Source organism: Nanorana parkeri, unplaced genomic scaffold (genome assembly GCF_000935625.1).
Source record: "Nanorana parkeri isolate BGI_ZX_2015 unplaced genomic scaffold, ASM93562v1 scaffold117, whole genome shotgun sequence".
Lineage (NCBI taxonomy): Eukaryota > Metazoa > Chordata > Amphibia > Anura > Dicroglossidae > Nanorana > Nanorana parkeri.
Window position 1 is genome coordinate 1680322 of NW_017306385.1, and position 22504 is coordinate 1702825.

The 22504-nt window shown below is 44.6% G+C and overlaps 1 protein-coding gene across 1 annotated transcript in view; it reads left to right on the forward strand.

Annotated features, from left to right (window-relative positions):
* The window catches only part of SAMD12 (sterile alpha motif domain containing 12), a 270158-nt gene that overhangs the window by 27834 nt on the left and 219820 nt on the right, over positions 1–22504 (forward strand). The window contains exon 2 of the mRNA XM_018553346.1: positions 7210–7382. Coding sequence (XP_018408848.1) covers positions 7210–7382 — 173 coding nt within the window. The remainder of the gene's footprint in view (positions 1–7209; positions 7383–22504) is intronic.

The following is a 22504-nucleotide window of genomic DNA, read 5'->3' on the forward strand; positions in this document are numbered from 1 at the left end:
AAGTGATGTACACAAGCCGAGTTCATAAGACAGATGTAATGCTTTAGCTTTTTCAGCTACAAATTGTCTAATTAATCATGGTCTATAAATTAGAGAAATCCTGAAGCCGCACGAGGAATATGCCCAGCCGACATCAGGTTTAGTGTCCCGTGTATCCCATACACACAGCGTAGCCTGGTATACACTAGAGGGAGTCAAAGCTCATTTGCTGTGAATGGCCAGCCCATTGATGCATGTGAGACCAAAATCTCCGTTACTCCTGGCAGATGTAAAATAGACAAATTTCAGTATTAAATCCCTAAAGCAGAACTACAGACAAACTATTAATAACCCTTGCAGTGGGGCTACCCCAGCACTTCAAGCTTTAAATGCTCATTTTTCATCTAGATACTAAAATAAAAAAGTCGTACTCGCCTAATCCTAGGAGCTGGCATGCTCTTAGACCAGTCCCTGGAGCCTCTCTTTCCCCCTCTGCTGCAGCGATCTAAGGTCTCCAAGTCATCACGTTCTATACAAAGTGTATAGGATGTGAGGACCTTGAGGGACATACTATCGCTGCAGCGGAGGGAGCACTGTGACAGCCGGCTGGCTCCATGCGGTTCGAGTGAGTATAACTTTTGTATTTTAGCTGTTAGAGGAAAATGAGAGATTAACCCTTTCATTGTGGAGGTAGTGTGTAGTAGTAGTTTTGCACAGAGTTGTTTTTTTAAAGGCCACATTACGCTTCATTTTCTTTTAAATAAAAAGCATAGTAAATATACAAAATACATCTCTCGCTTCAGTACTGGTATTTCGCTGCAGTTTTTATGTGCTCGGTGGTCCAGAGCTGGACCTGTTCCGTGTTGAATAACATCCAGCATTATTCATTCCATTTCTTGTAGTTCGCAGTGTGAGGGTCTAAGCATTGCTGAAGTAAGTCACCACCATGGCGCCCTTCACCCAAAGTATAATGATGCAGAAAGACTCTGAGGGCAGCACATCGGCAATTCTCTCTGTGACAAGAATGTAGACAGGGGGGGTTAGAGTTGAGTTTAAAATTTCGTGTTTTTAAACTAGTGTAAGTATCTGAATTTGACTTGGTATCATCAATTGATTTGTAATCGCCTAATCCGCATCATTCAGACTATAAGGGGTGGTGCAGACTTCGGTGATCCTGGGACACGCGTTTGTGCGGGTGCATGCAGAGGTTGCCACACGGCCCCATTGATTTCAAAGGGGTTACATCCACATGGCAATCGCTAAATGAAGGTACATGTACCTTTTTTGGCAACCCGCACCGTGCAGTTTTTAAAATCGCGATTGTGCTTGCTTGCGCGGTTTTCCTTGCACATTCTGCCTGGGGCAACTGGGGTGCCATCAAAAAATAATGGCACTAGCAACTAGAGCTGCAGCTAACGATTATTTTCAAAATCGATTAGTTAGCCGATTTTATTAAATTTGATCGGATAAAAAATAAATGTTAAAAAATGGCTCCAGTGTTGGGACTACTAGTTTGTATTGAGGTTGTAGTCCATCACAGGAGCGGTGGAAGTAAAAAAGAAAAAAGTGTGGTGTGCAATATAGTGAAATGGAAAGTGTAAAATTATACAGCAATGAATGCAGAATGGCAGCGGCTATAGAGGAATACAACAAATCCCAGCAATAGTACATTATAGCTGGCGGTGTTCTGCATTGCGCTGTATAATGTACTATTGCTGGGTTTTGTAGTCCTCTATACAGCACAGTGCAGAATACCACCAGCTATAGAGGACTACAAAACCCAGCAATAGTACATTATAGCTGGCGGTATTCTGCATTGTGCTGTAGTATTGCTGGGTTTTGTAGTCCTCTATAGCTGCGGGTATTCTGCATTGCACTGTATAATGTATTATTCCTTGATTTGTAGTCCTCTATACAGTGCAATGCAGAATACCACCAGCTATATAGGAGATTGCGGCGCGGTCACAGATGGCCCAGGAGTGAACCTGGCTTAAAGGTGCCCATACACTGCTCGATTCTCATAAGAGAATCGCGGGAAATCCCGCGATCGTACGAGAATCGAGCAGTGTGAACGAAGATGTGCGGCCGTTTCTACTGTACGGTCGCATGTCTTTTGTCTAAGGAGCACGCTAGAAAACCACCCGAAAATCGTACGATTTTCAGCTGGTTTGAACGGTGCTCGGGAGATAAATGCCGAACGGGCCGGTGTGCCCCAGGATGGGGAGAACTGGGAGCTAATCAGGTGTGCTGTATGCAGATGTGCTGACAAGACACACGATAAGTGGAGAAAGCAGAGGGAACACAGATGCTTGAAGGAAAAAACTAATCTACTCCTTTTTTTTTCTTCTTGTGTAAGTAGTATTTAGTAGGGCTGGTAATGATTAAAATTTTCCTGTTCGATTGATCGAAATTTTTTTTAATCGATTAATTTTGATTAATTATAACGCACATACAGATCCAACTACATTGGCCTATACACATACAGCACAGCAATGAAGTAATAAAATGAACTAGGATCACACTAATCCAGCACGTTATTAATCTCACGTGCCGCCGCTTGAGTGGGGCAACTCGGAATAATAACCTGCTGGATTAGTGTGATCCTAGTTCATTTTATTACTTAATTGCTGTGCTGTATGTGTATAGGCCAATGCCTTGGCTGGCGCTCGTGCATAAAGTTTCTTGGGCAAACTCACCGGCCCAAGTGGCTCCGTCGGCTAACGAAGGGAAGGGGGAGGAGTCCGGTGACGTCACGGACTCCTCCCCTTCCCTTCGTTAGCCGTCACGGACATCGACGTCACCGAACTCCTCCCCCCTTCCCTTCGTTAGCCGACGGAGCCACTTGGGGAAGGGGGGAGGAGTCCGGTGACGTCACGTACATCGACCAACGGGCCTCCCGGAAGCCGGCGGAGAGGTGAGTGTTTGCATTGGCGATCAAAATAATTTTAGTTGATCAAAAAGTTTGATCAATTAAGATCGAGAAATTAATCTTTAATTCCCACAGCCCTAGTTTTTAGAATAGTTTAGTGTATTTCTTTTAGGACCCTTTCACATCATAAGGCAGTGAGCTGCAGCAGATACACGTTTCAAAATTAATGGGTCACAACACACCTCAATGCACAAAATACAAATAGTGCTGCCTAAATTTTTTTTGTGCGGCAGTCTGTAGCAGACTGTTTTGGGTGATATTCACAATAAATGGCGACACAATCCAAAACCGCTGGTAATGCGCATTACCACAACTCAAGTGATGTGAATCAGTGTTCTGTGTTTGTGTTTTATCTCTTCTGGTGTGTATTTGATCATCATTTGCGTTACTTTTCATTATTTTTTTCCGTGAGAAACGGTGAAAATAATGAGGCGAATGAAGGTCTGTTTTTGACGCAAGAACAGGCCCTGAAAAACTAAACGGAGCTTCTATAACCTTCAAGAACTATTGTACCCTTTAAACAAAATTTTGCCAAAATCCTTGACTTTCCACAACATTTCTGGAACGTGAAAGCTAATTTCACTCCTGCTAAGTTGTAGGAGATAGTTAGAGCTTTATTTTTGCCAGGCAATGAATGTAACTGCAAATCTACAATGTGTGACTGGGGAGGGGGGTCTTAGTATAGTAAAGCTGAACTTCAACTTTACCGTCAACTTGCAAAGTTGTACAGGCAAATTGCGTCTCTGCCTTCGGGCTAAGATCAAGTGTAGTATCTGTTCTTATTAGTATTCAGGAGGGAACATGTGCTGGTGCTCTGGCCCTATGACAGGAATGGCTTGCTGTAGAGTACCCGGCCTGGAATGATCGGGGGCCATAGGACCCCGCAAGTGAAAGGAGCCACCCTAAAACAGGAAATCGGACCAGTGCTCAGCGGACCAGCTAATTCTACAGGAAACTAAAAAACTTAAACATCAAGAAACAGCATCCATTGTAAGTAGGGATGCAGTGATTATCCATCCTCGTAATGGTATCGGTGCCGATACCGAGTATTTGGCCAAGTACTCGTACCTGGTGACAAGGGAGCATGGAGCCAGCTTCCTGGCCAATCAGGAAAATGGGCAGCATGTAATGACTTGCTGGTTGGCTTCCTGATAACGGAAGTTTGGGTATCGGGCTAGGCATTGGAGCATTTGGGCCAGCTTCTCGACTAATCAGGAAGCCAGGCGGTGAGTCATTACCCGTCCTACCCCCTCCGTCTTCCTGATTGGCCAGAAAGCTGGCTCCATGCTTCCCTGTCACCTGGTAACGAGGGAGCATGGAGACTGCTAATCGGGAAACCGGGTGGCGAGTCATTAATCCCATACATACACGCAATAATAGGTTGAACTCGATGGACCTGTGTCTTTATTGAACCTCAAATACTATGCAACTATGTAATTACACGCCACCTGGCTTCCTTGATGGGACTTTTGGGTATCGGTATCAGCGAGTACCCAAACAAAAATATCGATGCTCCTACTCTATTCCGAAAAACCGGTATTGGTGCATAGCTAATTTGTAAATTTCATCAGCATTTGAAATTGCTTAACTTGCTTAACTATTTGACTTTAATATGACTTTGAACTTCAGCTGTAAACAGACCTTGCATTATTCCTGCAAAGTCCATTTTTAACTCTAGTTGAGGAAAGCAGTGCATGAGATTTAACTTTTAGATGGGGATCCAATGAACAAGTGTTTTTTCACAGAAGGCCGTGTTATGTCTCTGGACCAGCACGGAGGTTACGCTATGCGTTCGGTTTAAATGCAAATGGCGCTCACCGCAATTCTTCTGTAACAAATGATCCAGTTACTCCTCTCTCTGTTTTGTGTGTCCGGTCTACGAGCGGCCCAGAATACATTTTACAGATGGTGCGGAACTAGGTGATGCATATGCATGAGGCGCATTGTCATTCAGACAGTGCCTCTCCTCTGTTTATGACAATCATCATGGATACTGTAGTTAACGATTCCGTACTGACAAAGAGAATGGCGCATGTTCTTTCTAAAAATAATTTCTGTTTGAACGTTGTTAATTAAATGCTTCCATGCTGCGCTGTTTATTAATCTTCTGGTACTTTGCCATTAAAAAAAAAAGAGTTCCCTTACCCTCCAAAGTATTTAACTCAAAGACTGGTGTGATCAACACTTACTAAATATGCAGATTTAAAATTTTGAAAGCATGTGCGCACATAGCAAAAAGAAAAGAAGAAAGCTGTCCCAATTAAAGTTTGAGCTTAACTTTGTTTTATGGAGTGATTGTTTGTTTAGTAGGGGAGGCTGGAGAGGAGGAGGAGGAATCGGATATGTTCCATTGTAGGTAGGAGAGGTGACTGCAGAGGGGTGTAAAAGAAGGGCCTCATACATCATTTTAGGGCCCCCTTGCTCTTTTTAAACTCTGTCCTAAACAGAACCTGTATCATCACGGAGCAATATCATTGCTTGTATGCTTGCATTGCATAGAGGTGCACAGAGATCCCGTGAAGATATCACTGGGTACGAAATAAAGTATATTGAAGCGGACTCGTAATGTTTATGGGGGCAAGAAAGGAAAAATAATATAATCAGATTAAACTTGAGCTTTTAAGAGCTCATTCAGACGGGCGTACACATTCGTACGGCGTGCACACTCCTAAAAAGGCCTGATCACAGAAGAGACGGGTGCTGCATGTAATTGTGTCCCAAGTACAGGCACCTGAACCCGCATGGATGTGCAGGTTCGGGTGTGTGTGTGACTGTGTGTAATTGCATACAGCCGTGTCCTCCCATAGGGAGCAACAGGCTGCTGCGCGCATTTACACGCAGCACTTGTCCCTTCCAGGATCAGGTCTTTTTATTAGCATGTTTATGGGGCAGGAAAGGAAGAACCGCGACAGCAAAATATAAGCAGATTCAACTTCAGCTTTAGGGACTCATTCAGACTGGCTTGCATGCCCGTAAAAAGACCCAATCCTGAAAGGGACAGGTGCTGTGTATAATGGTGTCCAAGTGTGGTCACCCTGGCCTGCACGGATGTGCAGGTTCTGGTGTGCGCCTGACTGTGTGATTGCTTACAGCTTAATTACAGATAGCACCTGTCTATTCCAGGATTGGGTCTTTTTAGGGTGTGCACTTCGTATGGATGCGCACGGCCACCCAAATAAGCCCTTAGAGTAACACAAAACGTACATTTTTTTTCCGCCTTATTATACTCGCCACATAGCGCTTTCCCTAAGCTCGCTTTTATATACATTTTCCAATTTGCAATCTTACTGGTTTTTTTTGGAAATGATCCCACGGACTTCAATGGCTCTATCATTTCCCTTAGACTTCCGGCCTCGATCCTGGAGAAGTGCACAATATTTCTGTCTGTGTGCACCGCTGTCCGTGACTACTCATCCCATAATGCAGCGTGTGCAGTGCTCCCAGTGCACACCCACCTTCATTGGGTTTCTGTGCTCCTCTGTGCAATGCGGGCAGATTATGGGTGGCATTAGGGTCAGGATGGTGCTGTAGATAACTTTCTGAAAACATCACAGCGTCACAATATTTATTGATTCAGTAGTTTGATTTAATACATCTCTGGATGTTACCAACTGATTTGCTTTTTTAGATTACAATATGTGCAGGGGATCTCTCCTTTTATGATAGGGGATTGAAGTGCCACATTCTGTTTTAGTAGTTTGGGTACATCTTTATTCAATGGTCTGCTCAAGTATTGGGACATCGGGAACCCCTCCTCCATTAGAGGCCCCTCATTGGGCTTGTTGCAAACCCAGTTTGCATGAGTTCGTCCAAGCCCACTCATAACTCTGACCACCACCCCGTCCTCCTAATCAATGGTGGAAGTTGCCCACCCCTTTTGTGACATAAAGCTGTGGGGTGGGGAATGCACCTCCCTGCAGCTGATTAGGTTGGGAGAAGGTGGTGGAGGTCAGAGTTATTAGCGGGCTTGGGTGAACTTAGACAGGGTTTTCACCATTCCCAGCCTCATCTCTATCCGCCACAGCAGGTGCACAACCCAAGACCTCAACCTCACCAATAGGATCCCTCTCCAGCATATCTGTTTTGCTTGGGCTGCCCCTTTAGAAATGTACTTATTTCTAATTTTTTAAACAGTTTTCAGCAACTCCGCTATAAAAATCCATCTTGTGCTAGATTATTCAATCAACGAGCAAATTGTGGATTTCGTTTGAATTGTACTCTCAGCAGAGTAGAAAGTTTTGCTTTTCTTAAAATTGCACAGGTGTTGCTTTTCCTAAGCAGTTTTCTTTCATTTCCTCCAGCTATTCATTGCAGTCGGAACTCCAATAATATCGACCACTCTGCCAGCGCGGACAACATCAACCTGAACCTCCAGGGGGAACACACTGACTCACCCTCCGCTAAGGACACTTCAAAAGTTCCGGAGCCCAAGGGGACACCCAAGAAAGTGCAGACGGAGACCGACGCACCCAAGGTAATAAGAAGCCGGAGCCCGAGAGTGATGTTAGAACAAATCATTTAATTAGAGAAGAGTATTTGTTCTGTAAACACGACAGGCTCCCATGATTAGAATGCAAAGCAGAGAGAGGAGTCCTGAGGTGAAAATAATTAGGGAAGAAAAATGGAATGCTGTAGAGAATCAGCCATGAGAATGCAGAATGAATGTCTAATCGCTGTTTATTCAGTGGAGCCTGCAGAAGTTAGTTTTATTGAATTCTTCTCAGTCATTGCGTGGTGGGGGCTGTATAGGTGACAATAGACAAGTCTTGGTCTACGTACAAAGTATAGAGAGCCCCAGACATCACTAAGAGGGTCACACACAATGTTCACTATGTATAATGCTAAAGAAAACTGTCAGAGGCTGCAGGCATACTACTGCAGATTGTTGGAGACTGGGGGCATTCTACAGGTGTGGTTGAAATCTGGGGACATGCTGCAGAAGATATATAAAGAGTAGGGACTTGCTACATGAGTCTGCTAGAGATCATTGTCATTACAGCCCTTTTACAAATCAACTCTTACACTACTGACTGCTCAGATTTGAAGGGCACATAACAAGAACCAAAGGGCCTCTGTCTGCAGGTTGGGCTCCAGGGCCATAGACACTGGAGTGCAGTTGGAAGTTGACAGGATCAGACCTACCCCAGGCACCAACACATTCCTAAACATGAACAGTTACATGAACAGGGGAGGCTGTCATGTTTAGGCCTTGAAGTACAGGAGGTTGCTGGAGACAGCCTCGGTCCCTGGCTTCTCCAGTGAAAAAAGAAGCGACTGTCAAGTCTTCCTAACCCGCCCAATTACTATTCTCAGCATTAATCCTCAGCCAGCAGTAAGCCTGTCATGAGATAATTTTTTAGAAGTGTTTATACATTTTTGTAATATTTTATTTTATTTTTTATTTTTTTTTAACATATGTTTGCTTCATTTGTTGGGAAACCTTCTGATACCACAACCTAAAAACCCAATTGCCATACTGTCTTCTGTGAAAGCAATCATATGTTATGGCATTCAATGGAATGTCTGTTTTTGAGTGTCTGCATTCACCATTTTTCTCTGGTTCATGAGAAAAATGCAAAGCTGCCATTGCTGACCTGTTTTTGCAATTGCTAGTTTTCTGGTGACCCACTGGTGTGTCAGTGTTTATTTTAATCACTAAGTAAGAACAACTATGGAGATTGAGACTGACCGTAATCCTTGTGTACATCCACTAGAAAAATGTGACCTTGTGGTTCAGAACTTGTTTGAAGTTAAACAGGTCCTTATTTGCTGTTCTATGTCAGTGTATGGGCACCTTAAAGTGAACCTTACCTGGCCTAATATCATTTTAATGTAACACACATTAATGCCACATTAAGAAGTCATCCTACAGGATGGTATAATTCTTATTTTTTAGTTTCAACATTTTTTTAATATTTTCCATATAATAAAGGCAGTTAGTGCGCACACTCAAACATTGAGTGCATGCACGCATAACGTTAATAACTTATTTTAATGGCTCCACCCCTATGGTCCTCCCAAAATAAGAAAAAGAAAAACATGTTCCTAAACTGACAAATGTAAGCAGAAGTAGGGTCAGTAGGTTGTGTTGGCCATACAAGACTTATTCACGTTGAAGGGAAGGTTACAAGAGTCTCTGCAGTTGAAGTCATGAAGCTGTTTGTACTGTACCTCTCCCAAGTCCAGTGCCTTCATGACATTAAAGGAGAGCTATGAGGCGAGTGAAAATCACTTAACCTCATAGTTCGAGCCGACGTGCAACAATGAAACTCGCACGTCGGTTCAATAGATCGGGAAGTGAGCGAACACATACCGTTGCTTGCTCATTTCTCGATCGTCTCCCTGCAGGGATTCCCCCCCCCCCCCCGTTCCTCCAGCGATGAGTGGAGAACCGGGCGGGGTGGGCGGGTACAGCTGGCTCTGCCTCTAGATAGGCAGAGTCAGCTGTCACTCACGCAGTTGGGTGGATCTCGACAGTAATGAACTGCTTACTTAGAAGTTTGAATCTATCTAGTGGTGGACTATTCCCTGCAGTTATTTACACAATTATAATTGTTGCACATTGAACTTTGTTTTTATTGCTCTGACATTTTTTCATGCTTTGATATGCTCTTATATAACTTATCATTATATTAGATATTTCACTTAATTGTATATATTTATTTAGCTCTGCGCATGATTTGTTCATGTTTTTTAGATATTTTTTATTTATCTTGAGTGCCTAGTAGCTCTTATTGCATTTATTTACTGGCGCTGATCACTTATTGTTTTTATATTTAGTAAAGTATTAATTAGGGATGCACCGATACCGGTGCCGTGTGCTCAAATTTATCAGGAAGCCGGGAGGCGGATCATGATCCGTCGCCCGGCTTCCTGATTGCCTGTGAAGGCGGTGTTCTAGTGAAAGAACACCGGCCTCGCATGCCTGAGGCTGCCTGGCTTCCTGACCAATAAGGAAGCCGGGTGGCGAGTCTTGAGGTGCCGTCCGGCTTCCTGATTGGTCAGGAAGCCAGGCTGCCTGGCAACAAGTGAAGACGGCTTCCTAGCCAATTAGGAAGCCGGGCGGCACGTCATGACCCGCCTCCCGGCTTCCTGTTTGGCTAGGAACCCGGCATCACTTGTTCCTATGTAGTCTAGCTTCCTGACTAATCAGGAAGCCGGGACGCGAGTCATAACGTGCTGCTCAGCTTCCTGGTTGCTTAGGAAGCCAGGCTGCTCACCAACAATTAAAACCGGCTTTCTAGCCAATCAGGAAGTCAGGGGGCACTTCATGATCCGCCTCCCGACTTCCTGATTGGCTAGGAAGCTGGCTTTACTTGTTCCTAGTCATCCTGGCTTTTTGACCAATTAGGAAGCCAGGAGGCGGGTCAGAACCCACCGCCTGCCTTCCTGATTGGAAAGGAAGCCGGCTCCATGCTTCCTCAGCACTTGCAGTCAGTGGGAGATCTCCCTCTGACCAGAAGTTCCGGTATTGGAGGCAAGTATCGGAGCATTTGGGTGAGTGCGAGTGCCCGCGCAAATACTCGGTATCTGCACCGATATAGATGCTAGTATTGGTTATCGGTGCATTCCAAATATTAATCTGCCCTTAAATGAGGGTATGCAAAGAATAAAAAGCCGGCAATGATCCAGAAGTATGTGTTTGTAGATTGTCATTACTAAACATTTCTAAAGGTGACTTTGTTGTCATTTTAAAGATCTGGGTAAAGGTCCTTTAAGCAGACTTTCGGATTTTAGCAAATCTGCAATGGTTGCTGGTTGGCATTAGCAGTTTACAGATTATTTTCACCCGCTGGCTGGAACTGCTCTCTGTTCTTTTTATTGGAAATCCTAAAAGGAGGTTAAAATTATCAGTCTGAGGTTAGTCAGGACATAAAAAAATCTATACATTTCATATATGAGCAGCAATACGTCAGTAAAGAGACCATCACATACAGTAAAATGCAAGAAGGCAGCAGAGAGGAAAAGCTTTACCTTTGCAATAAAGATGTCGGATTCATTTTTCTAATCTACGTCTGAATATTTTATACTCCTAATCATAATTAAAAACCAAACCTTATTTAAAAGTTTAATGCCGCCGTCTAGTTGCTTCCCTGAATCAGTCGATGATTACTAGAAATGGCGTGCTAAGAGAAGGCATTAGCAAGGAGGAATATCTACAGTTACCAGCAGGTCTTCCGTATTGTCCTACAGTAAGTGACGTTCAATAAGAGATACAAAGGTTTTTTGGCTGAGCCAAGCATCCATTAAGGGCTTTCCATGTTCAATACGTCTCAACCTCATCCCATTCAGACGGCACATCCCAAAAATATTGTATTCTTGAGACATTGAGTTAGATCAACAACATTTGTCTGCAGTACGCTGGCCTCAAAACAGCAAAACACTATGGTGGAATGTTAGTAAATAGTTGTAAAAATCCTGTTGTTTACAGAGGTCAGTAGCTCTAGCTGAAAGGATTCCCTTCCCGTAATGGGCATCATTCCCTCAGCAGAACATTGCTTGCTAGCAAGGAAACAGTGATGGATCAATATCTAACATGTCCTGCTAGCAAAGAACAAACAGCTTGGGAGAAGATAAGTGGTCACTTGGTAATCCTGGTGCTGCCGACTTGTTTTCAGTGATGGGATTGCTTGTTTGATATGGCCCCTTGTTCACACCAAATGCAGAGCAGATCCGCTCAGGTTTCTGCACACGCAGTGCAGTGGGTTGTTCCGCGTTTTTGCCGCGTTTTTGATGGGTTCCGGGCTGTTTTTGGTAAAAATGTTTGTTTTTTTTAGTTTAACATGGGCTTTCCAGGCATTTGCATGCGTTTTTGATGTGTTTGCATGCGTTCCAGAGCAGGTAAAATAGGGCCTGCTGCAGTTTTTTTTTACCTGCTCTGGAACTGAACGCTGCGATGTGAACTGGAGCAAAAAATACCATTGGAATACATTGGACGCAGTTTTGATCCGGTCTGCAACTGATCTGCTCTGCACCTGCTCCGCGCTTGGTGTGAACAAGACCTAAGGGCCCTTTCACACTGAAAAGGAGGAGATCCGTGCACTGATCCCCTGCTGATCGGAGCAGCATGGATCGGATTTCGCTGCTGTCACATCCGTGTCCGTCCAGTTTTTTTTCCCTCCATCTCCAAGCCAGCCAAACATCATGGAGCCATCTTTCCGGCTCCATCTTTCCTCGCGGCACTGCCAGTCAGAGGAAATCTTCCTCTGACCGGAAGTTCTAGTATCGGGAAAGGTATTGGAGCATTTGGGCGAGTATCGGTGCATCCCTAGTTCACACTGTAATTTGCTGCGGTAACACAGTACTTTATGCTTTACCGCAGCACACTGTAATGCAATGCAAGCTGCCGTGCACTTTATTATGTTAATAATATTATATGTTGGATGGAAAATATGTTGGATGTATATGATGGAAAAATCGCTCCCTTTTTTTTTTTTTTTTTACAGTTTTGGACATGTGTGGCAGCACAGTTGTGGTGTTCACATGCACAAGAATGTGATTTAACCTGACTTCTGGCACCCCTTTAAAGGAATCTTAACATCACAAGTCAGAGGCAGGCTTCCTGATCATGTGATCTCTGTAATCGGCTGTCACAATGGTCACATGATCGGGATCCGATCCCACGAGTTCCCGATCATAAACAGTAACCTTGTGCTGTCCGTGATGGTTTGGTCACTGTTCTAGGAGTGGACTAGTGAGTACAGAACAGAGGGCCTGCGTTACGACAGCGGTAAGGTGGTCAAGTGAATGTGAATGGGCGTACCCAATGCATCTGTGCTGCACTAGTAAAAAAAATAGAGCAGGTGCAATTTTTCCTGTGTTGGGCTCCATTAAAAATGAATGGGCTACACTAATGCAGCACGCCTTATTGTGCGATAAAATATGTTGGGGTGCATGTGTGAATGGGACACAATACTATATTTGTTCAGCACTCTTAAGCCTTTTTATGCTCACCTGTTATATATACCGTGTTTCCCCGAAAATAAGACACTGTCTTATTTTTTTTTTGCACGAAATAAGACACTAGGTCTTATTTTCGGGGGATGTCTTACCTGGCTGGGGGAGGAGTGGACGATGTCCCGGAAGGCGGCGTGCTGTTGCCGGTTCCGGAGGATGTCGCTTCCATTGTGCGTGTGGGCGGGGCAGGAGCTGCGTGCGTGCGTGAGCTGCGGCCGGTGGGCGTGTGGGCGGGGCTGATAATACAATACTGTACCCACTGATTTTATCTTTGCCCTGGCCCAATGTTGAATTCAAGGGGTCTATTTATAAACAATTAGCAGAGCTATTAGCCCTGCAAATCATTGTAAATTTTCGTTCTGTGTGAATTGATGCACAAAATGGACGTTCTTGTATATTTTACTTACATGTCAGATGTATATTTTGAATGTCATCTTGTAATACGGCATAATGGCCACTAGGTGGAGCTGATAAGCATAGGAAATACTTATTTTCCATGCATCGAAGCACCATCTAGTCGCCATAAAGTAGTATTACAAGATGATGCTGAAATATACATTTGACTTGTAAATAAATATACAAGAAGCTTCATCTATTCACACAGACCGAACATTCACAGAGATTTGCAGGGCCAATGGCGCTTCAAATGATTTATAAATCGACCGCTAAGTGTGCCTGCATGCACCACTTACGAAGGCTGTGTCTGCAACAGTCTCTCTGACCCTACCAGCTAATCAGCTGAATTGTATTTCCATACACACAATAGAAGATTTAGAAAGTTTGTCAAAAGCTTGCTATTTGAGTCTAAATGCAAGAAATACAGTTGAGAATGTGCAATACGTTTGAGAACGCCAGCAGGTTGCAATCAATCATGGCTCATACGGTGGACAACAGATTCCCCCTCCTCCCCCCTTCAGTCTCAATGTGCTTCCAAAAATAGAAATCATTACTTTGCTTTCTTGGAAGAAACAAACAACAGGTGTACCAATTAAATGTGTTGGCACAGCAGTAACAATAGGGATCCAAATATTTCAGGAGTCCAGCGCCAGATAATCAGCTGATTAGTGAGCATTTTATATATAACTAGGACTTTATGGGAATAAATAATATATATTTGTGTTTATTATGATTTTGTAACAAGGATACAATCAGTATATGAACCTTTGATTTATACGTGAGTGGACTGCTTTAGACCTAAGCTACATGGGGAGTATTGATTTCTTGCTACTTAGATTTAAACTAACTGAAGCCCAAACTTTTTTTTGTTTTGTTTTGGATAGAATAATGGAGGGTTATAGCTAGGGATGCACCGATACCGGTTTCTCAGTATTGAGTACCGATATTTTGTTTTCATTGCTTGCCGATACAGAGTACCGATACCAGTGCTTCCTCTGGCATGGAGCCAGCTTCCAGGGCAATCAGGAAGCCGGGTGGCATGTAATGACATGCTGCCCAGCTTCCTGATTGCCTGGGAAGCCGGCTCCATGTTTTTTGGCCAGCTCGACTGTGATTGGCCGGGGAATCGGCTTTACAGCCAATTAGCACCGAGCCAGCTTCCCGGCCAATTACTCGCCGCCCAGCTTCCTGATTGGCCGGGAAGCTGGCTCGGTGCTGATTGGCTGGAAAGCTGGCTTCCTAGCCAATCGGCATCAAGCTGGCTGTTTGGCCGGCTTGATGCTGATTGGCCTGGAAGCTGGCTTCCTAGCCAATTAGCAAGGAGCCGGCTGTTTGGCCGGCTCGATGCTGATTGGCCAGAAAGCCGGCTTCCTGGCCAATCAGGAGGCGGGTCATTACTCGCCAAGCTCCATGTTCCCCCTACGACACTGCTGGTCAGAGGAAAATTTCCTCTGACCGGAGGTTCCGGTATCGGGGAAGTCATCGGAGCATTTAGGTGAGTACCAGTACTCGCTCAAATACTCAATATCGGTACCGATGCTATTATTGGTGCATCCTTAGTTATAACCCCTGTTTTTTGCCATCTGTGTCCCATTGGGAAGATTTCCCTTCACTTCCTGTCCAATAATCACAACAGGAAGTGAGGAAAGCCTTCCAATGTGACGGAATTCCCCAGTGGTCAGCGGGGTCACTAGAACTGTCCCCATTGGAAGATTCCCCATCAATTCCTGTTCTGATGACTACCTTTAAAATTAGAGAAAATCCAAAATTGTGGGTTAACGGTCACCAGGACAAATAGAGATGGTGAATTTCTGTAACGGAGACACAGACAGCGAGTAACACCTGACAGGTCATCTAAAGTTACACTGAAGCTGTATTGTTATATTCAAACATTCTGAAATATGATATTTTTTTCACTATTTTGTGTGCTTTAAGTTTGTGTGTGTGTGTGTGTGTGTGTGTGTGTGTGTGTATTTTAAATAGAAAAAGAGATTTAGGACACAGAGTCCTCAATCTCTCTTTTTCAGCAGCCCCTGTTATGAATGAACAGGAAACCTCTGTACTGAGTGCTCCTGTCCATTCATAGTATGAGTTACCACATCAGAAGCCACAGCACAACCAAGTCAGCTCATGACCGAAGTCGTCTTCCAGAAACGCGTTAACCCTTGCCACTCGCTGCTGGAAGACGACTTCGGTCATGAGCTGACTTGGTTGTGCTGTGGCTTCTGATGGACGATAGCCTCCTGTGAGGGGAACCATTGAATACGCTTGTGTCACTTTTATCCTATTCATTCAGAATTGTGGACGCAGTAACTAAATACTATGTCCTCAGTTTTTTTGCAAACTTCAATGTGATCAGAACTGATCACACTGATTTTTGAGCGGTGCATGGAAGGATTAGCAAATATTTCACATATTTGCTGATCCTCCCCGCTCTCCATCCTGATCGGTTTCGCCCCTCCCACAGCTCTCCTTCCGTTGACACTGTCAGCCCTGACAGCTTCTCTCCTCCCGGCTGGGCGCCCGCAGTTGGATCAGCTGTGTCCCATCTGATCCCCGTTGCCTCAGCCGACACAGGAGGGGGAGAGCAGCAGGGATCGGAGGGAATACAGACCGAAGCTTGCAGCCAGCACCCAGCAAGGAAGAGAAGCTTGGGATGCACTGCATTTTCAGCTTTTTTTTTTTGTACTATCTGCATTTTGAGTAGGCTTTCAAACTTCAAGATTGTTCAGATTTAAAAGGAGCAGGCTAGAAGTAATGGAAATATACTGTATGTGGCAATACATATGATTTAACATTTTCTGACCATTTAGATACCTTTTTTAATCCATTTATTACACCGGATGAAACTCTGAGGAGTCACACTGTTCTGTGCAGTGATGGTCTCTGCCCCTATGCAAATGTAGGTGCATGAGGACATACTAAAAGGGAGGTGTGTAATGTCTATGACTTCAAGGCTAAGCAGCCAGCAGAGATTAAGCCAAGGGGTCATAGGGAATCCTAGGCTGTGCTGTTATGTCTGTGCAGCACCTGGCAAACCTATGCCAGGAGATATACGTTTTTCAAGTGTGCATGCCTGCGCTATTTTGATTTTTGCAGTTTCAGAATTTGCATAAAATATAGTTACCATTCGTCCTGTTTCCCAGTGCCGGGCCTGTTTTTAGTGGGTTATCCCCAGTAAACAAGCATCCCTGGAAATGTGGCTGTTCATACCTAGAGCAGGGCCTGCCTGTGATGCTACAGTGGTCTTACACTATTGCAAACATAGGACATCCCCAGCCCAGCTGTTTCATAGTCATCGGCTGCCACGTGACCAGGTCCTCCATTACCAGTGTAGCTAGAGCAGCGTTGGAAGTGTACACTCCTCAACCAGTTCTATTTCCTGTGCAGGGTGTCCATCTGCTGATTTTTCTCTTCAGCAGCTCCATGACTAGAATCAGTGGCTGACCAGGTCCACACTGAGTGGGAAGATAGGGGTAGGGGGGCTGTGGCATGGCAGGCACATCACGGAAGGTGACTGCAAAAGTACAAGAGCCATCAGGGTGGTATGGATATACATATCATGGCGAGAGAGGATGGGGCAAGGCTGGCAGTCATAGGGGAGGCAAAGCTAGAATGAGTGATGGTTGAAACTGTGAGTTAAGACCGACCTGGATGCTGGCGGGAGGAGATGGGGGTTATTATTGCTGCCAAGCTTCATGTTGACCCCAGTTCGTAAACCCCGGTTTACCCTGTTTGATGTGTGGAGACTAACTGTACATGTAGGAGGAGAACTCAAAAATCGTTTAGGCAGTACTGACAATGATGGTGATGGCAACGGAGAAGGTGGAGATTTTGAGGACATGCTGGGGGCCTGTATTTCGGGGTAGGTGGCAGACAAGCTAATCAAGGAAGAGAAAGCTGAGTTGTTAAACAAGGAAGAGAGGAAGCCTGGCAGCACAGGAGGGAGAAATGTGAATGAAACTCTCTTCATAGCCCCTGTGTTGTCATCACAGGAGTTACAGTGCTCTTTTGGCCACCAAACCCAGGAAGAGAGAAGGGAGAAATCCGAAATCGCCTTCCACCTCGCTTCTCAGCAGCCAATGTGGACAGCACTGGTAAGAAGATATTCGTGGCCAGTGTTGACTGGCATTGAGAAGGAGGCTGACCACATTGAAAACTCTCCTTCTTTTCCTCCATGACTTTGCAGCTCTGAACAAAGTGACAACGCTGCAGAGATTTCACTACGGGGAATCCTCGTTGTCACCCTGTTCAAGTAAGTCCTGGCACTGGCAGAATCAACGTCTTTTTAAAGAGCTAGGAAATACAAATTCCTCTTAGACCTATGCCGTTTGCTTTGTTATATTGTGAAGCTTCTGTTGTATTTTTTGATATTTCATTATAGTTCCTCATTAAATGTTTATTAATAGAATCAATTATGATTTTCAGTCCCTAAAAAAAGGAGATTAATACTCTCCGATCTAAGATTTCATTGATCAGTTCATTATTCAGTTCCATAACTGAAGAGCAGTCTGTCACAAAGCTGATTTGTTTTGCTGCATACATGTCAGATCTTCATTAAATAGGTTATTGAAAAGCTATGCTAGATGGTGTCAATTAGTCATGGAAATAGATTCATTTAATTATTGATTTGTTTGCCGTTCGTCTGAGGGTGAAATAAGAATTGTGGAAAATAAAATGCATATTAGTTCACGCGGCGTTGACTTTATTTTCCCAATTTGCAGAGATGAATTAACAGGCTGAGAACAGATACACATTCTGCTACAGGACCAGCTCGGGACACTTCATTTAAAGCAAACTCTGGCCATGTCATAAAACCACACCGCCCCCCTGCTCCTCCGCAATCTGCAGCAATAGTGTTTCTAACATCCAGTAATCCTTACCTTAAAGCCGAACTCCGGGCACAAAAGCTTTCATTTAAATATATTTCTTAATGGCCAAAGAGGATTTAAATCCACTTTGTGTGCACCAAATGCCTGTACAAGCCCAGATATTCTCTTGTATCTTTAGTGTTGACTGTTCTGTACAGAGAGTGGAGCTTCGGGAGGGACCCAGCAACTCCATCCATAACAGTCTTCCTGCAGAAAACTACAGGCGGGGGCGGAGACAAGACCAGTCACCCTGCACAAGGAGAACGAGCAGCTGTGACTGGCCTTTATTACAGGAGGGGGCAGAGACCTGACCAGTCACCCTACACAAGGAGAGAGAGCAGCAGTGACCCGTCTTTATTACAGGGGGGGGCGGAGACAAGACCAGTCACCCTGCACAAGGAGAGAGAGCAACAGTGACCCGTCTTTATTACAGCAGGGGGCGGAGCAGACCAGTCATCCTGCACAAGGAGAAAGCAGCAGTGCTTGGTCTTTATCACAGGAGGGGGCGGGGCCAAGACCAGTCACCCTGCACAAGGAGAGAAAGCAGCAGTGACTGGTCTTTATTACAGGAGGGGGCAGAGACCAGATCAGTCACCCTGCATAAGGAGAGAGAACAGCAGTGACCGGTCTTTATTACAGGAAGCTCCACAATTCAAGAAAGAATACACATGGCTCTTGTATTTAGACATTATTTGCTCATCAGCTTTAAAGCCGAACTCCTGACAAAGAAATACGGTCCACCCCCTCTGATCTGCTTTTCAGCAATCTGTAGCATTTTTTTTTTTTACGGAACATTTCTAAGTATTACTCATTTTAATCTGCAGTGTGTGTGTTCCCGTTCTCCGCGTTCAGTGCTGGAATGTAGAGGGGTACATTTTGCTGTGAGCACGCTCCATCCTGATGACGTGTCTGCAGGCCCTGCAGTGATCACAGTAGAGGTTTGATGACAAGAAGGATGGCATGCAGAGCGTCTTCAGCAGACTAGTAGTCACAACCTGTTTGCGGAAGATTGCGGTACCACAGAATAAAGAGATGCTCCAGTGGAGTCTATAGGTCCCCATACATGTTACAATCATGCAATTTCTGTACGATCATTTTCAGATCCAAAAAACTATGGACCTACCTAAACCATGCAATCAATTGACATCCAGGCCGGCAGGCCCTTGAATGACATACTTGGTAGATCTAATGGAGATTGTTCATTCCAACTGTAACGTGTGTGGTGAGCTTTAGGGAGGCTACTGTGCAGGTATGGCCAGTGTTTGGATGGTTTTCTGGCAGTGCAAACAGTGGGGTCCATCGTGTGCACAAGCCATGGCTACGATGGACCCCACCCCCCCAAAAAAAATAAACTCCCAAGACTTTGCTATAAGGGCTAGTTTGTTAGTTTGTCCCGTGTTCAATGCACGTGAGGCACCCATTGAAATCAAGGGGGCTGTGAATCACACACTTGAAACGTGTGCGCACATGCATACACACAAGCGAACGCTATGCCTAGGTGTGAATGGAGCCGCAAGGTATTTTAATGCAGCAGACTCGGGGCTAGTTTGCACCAGATGCAGTTGTCCATTCAGTTTGGCAGCTGCATCAAACTCGCGCCACAATGCTTTCCAGTGCAATTTCTGACGCCCCGTTCACGCCAGTGCAGTCAGTTTTGACTCAGTCAGAAAAAATCCTGCTTGGCATATTTTAGCTGCAACAGAATGCATCAAAACGCATAAAAAAATGCATGCAAACACAATGGACTGCACCTGAAACCCTATTGTAAGCGGAAAAAAAAACTTGTAAAAATTGTGGTAACGCGGCAAAACGCATCGTTCTGCAGCTGCGCAGCCGCACGCAGTTCTGATGCAGTTATGGTGTGAACAAGCTCTTAATGCTAATGCAAGATGATTGCTGGTTTTGAGTGTTGCTATGTACAGGCCCTTACTGTAAGGCCTCTTTAACACCTGTGGCAGTGTATCACTATCCGAGGTGGATTGCTATTCACAGTGCCGTTAAGCAGCGGCTTTCAGGAGGCGATACTACTACCTCCTGAATGTCCAGCATTTTTCTTTATGATCCCAAGTTGGATTTTGCATTGCAGTACCATAGCCAAGCGCTTGCCACATGCTGACGTTCGTGTCCCATTGACTGCAATGCTGTTTACAGCCGCATGTGTACAGTCTGAGACGCTTAGGTTTTAGGTGGGTGGTTGAGATTGCAGTAAAAAAACATGAATGGGCCAGCAATGGGTCTCAATGGCCCAAAAATCGGACCTTTTTTACAGTGCGGTGCAACGAATGTTGCTGAGCATTGCTCTTCAGTACAGCGCTCGTCTGTCAGCAAGGTGTGTTGGGGTGCCATTCAGAGTAAATGGCACCACAATGTGCCATCAGAAGTAGCAAGTGGTGCCGTGCATTGAGGTAATGTGTACCGGACCACATGCATTCCCACAATGCAGTAATGAGAATGGGGCCTTAAGGAACACATAAAGAAAGATTGCTACATGGTGTTAAGTTACATTGAAGCTGTTACAAAGAAAAAAACAAGCTAATGACGGAATGACTCCAGCAACAAGGTCATAGAACACTCGATTGTGGAATAATTATTGCCCCCGGCCGCTTTTTCCTCCATGAAATTCTTCTGGCGGCCATGTATTATTAAGCACAGTTTTAAATATCACAAACCACCCCATTCCCCGTAATATATATTTTCCTTTACGCAGAGTGACTTCATGGCTGTACAAACCTCATTACCGTCATTGCTAATGTTTATTAAATGCATGCCATTAGTTTTATAGGTGATCCAGTTTCCTATATGCCTTGTATGGCAATTAGGAGCGCGAGCCGGATGCATTATGTGGTCATCATAGGACAGCAAATACATGGAGGAGCAGTGAAGTGTTAGATGGCGCAAGTTCCAGATGGAAGTGTGTATCACATGACGTCTCCGCACGTGCTGACGCTGCAAAAGGCCCTTCTATTCAATTAAAACCAGCGGCTAATGCACAAACATGATCCGTTTTAATGGGATGGCCTAATTATTTGCCACCTTCTATACTCTGTGTGATAAATGTTTAGGACTGAGCTGTATGTCACCTCTCAAGGCTCGTTTTCATGGAAGTGTTTGTATCCATTATGTGTTGACTGCCCTTTGGCTATTGTTACTATTAATCACCCACCATTAATGTATTGTTTTCCCTGCCTTCAAGGCTCTTCTTGACCTCCAGCCCTTCCATTTCTTTTCTGCTTCTAAAAAGATCACGCATTGTATAATTTCTTAAAGCAGAACTCCAGACAAAAATAATAGCCCATTTAAAAGATAAAATAACAAAACTGTATTTTACTGCAATATTCACATTCAATCCAGAGATTTCCCATATTTTTTTATTTTTTGCCACTGTGTATCCTCAGTCTGATAGCCAGCATCATTCATTTCACTGCGCCTTTGACTGTTCAGTGATTGGAGATGCAGCACAATGATGAGCTTATCTCTCTGCATTCTGCCCTATCCTCCTTTTCAGCATGCTTCTTGTCAGCAGATGAACTGATTGGCTCTGTGTACTGCTTCTTCCTCTCGCACGCCAGTCCTGCTGTACAGAGGCTGAATTGTATGGGGAGAGAAGCAAATTCTGACCCAAACAAAAGACTGTCAATGCAGGCCCTATGTTGGGAGACTGTTCTGTCCCTTATGCAAGTACTTACTGGCCAGCAAGGCTGCCCATCATAGTTATGAGCCAATGGGAACCTGGAGGGCTCATTTGCAAGTATGTGGTTCACACATGGTACGGCTACAGCCTGTTTGGTACATATCGTAAAAAAAATATAATAATTGTATATACCAATCCGCCTTAACATTTTGAGCACCTGCCTAATATTGACTAGGTCCCCTTTTGCTGCCAAAACAGCCCTTACCCGTTGAGGCATGGACCCCGCTAGACCTCTGAAGTGATGCTGTGGTATCTGGCAAAAAGCCGTCCGTAACCGTTCCTTTAGGTCATGTAAGTTGACCTAAAGGATCAGGTGAGGCCTCCATGAGGTGAGGCCTCCATGGATCGGACTTGTTTTTCCAGCACAGTCAACAGATGCTCGATTTGGATTGAGATGTGGAGAATTTGGAGGACAAGTTAACACCTCAAACGTGTTGTTTTGTTCCTCAAACCATTCTAGAACCATTTTGGCAGGGCATATTATTCTGTGGAAAGAGGCCACTATCATCAGGGAATATACTTTACACATGAAGGGGTGTGCTTGGTCAGCAACAATGTTTAGGTAGGTGGTATGTGTCAAAGTAACATCCACATGAATGGCAGGACTTAGGTTTTCCCAGCAGGAGATTACTAAAAGCATCACACTGCCTCCACCGGCTTGCCTTCTACTCGTAGTGCATC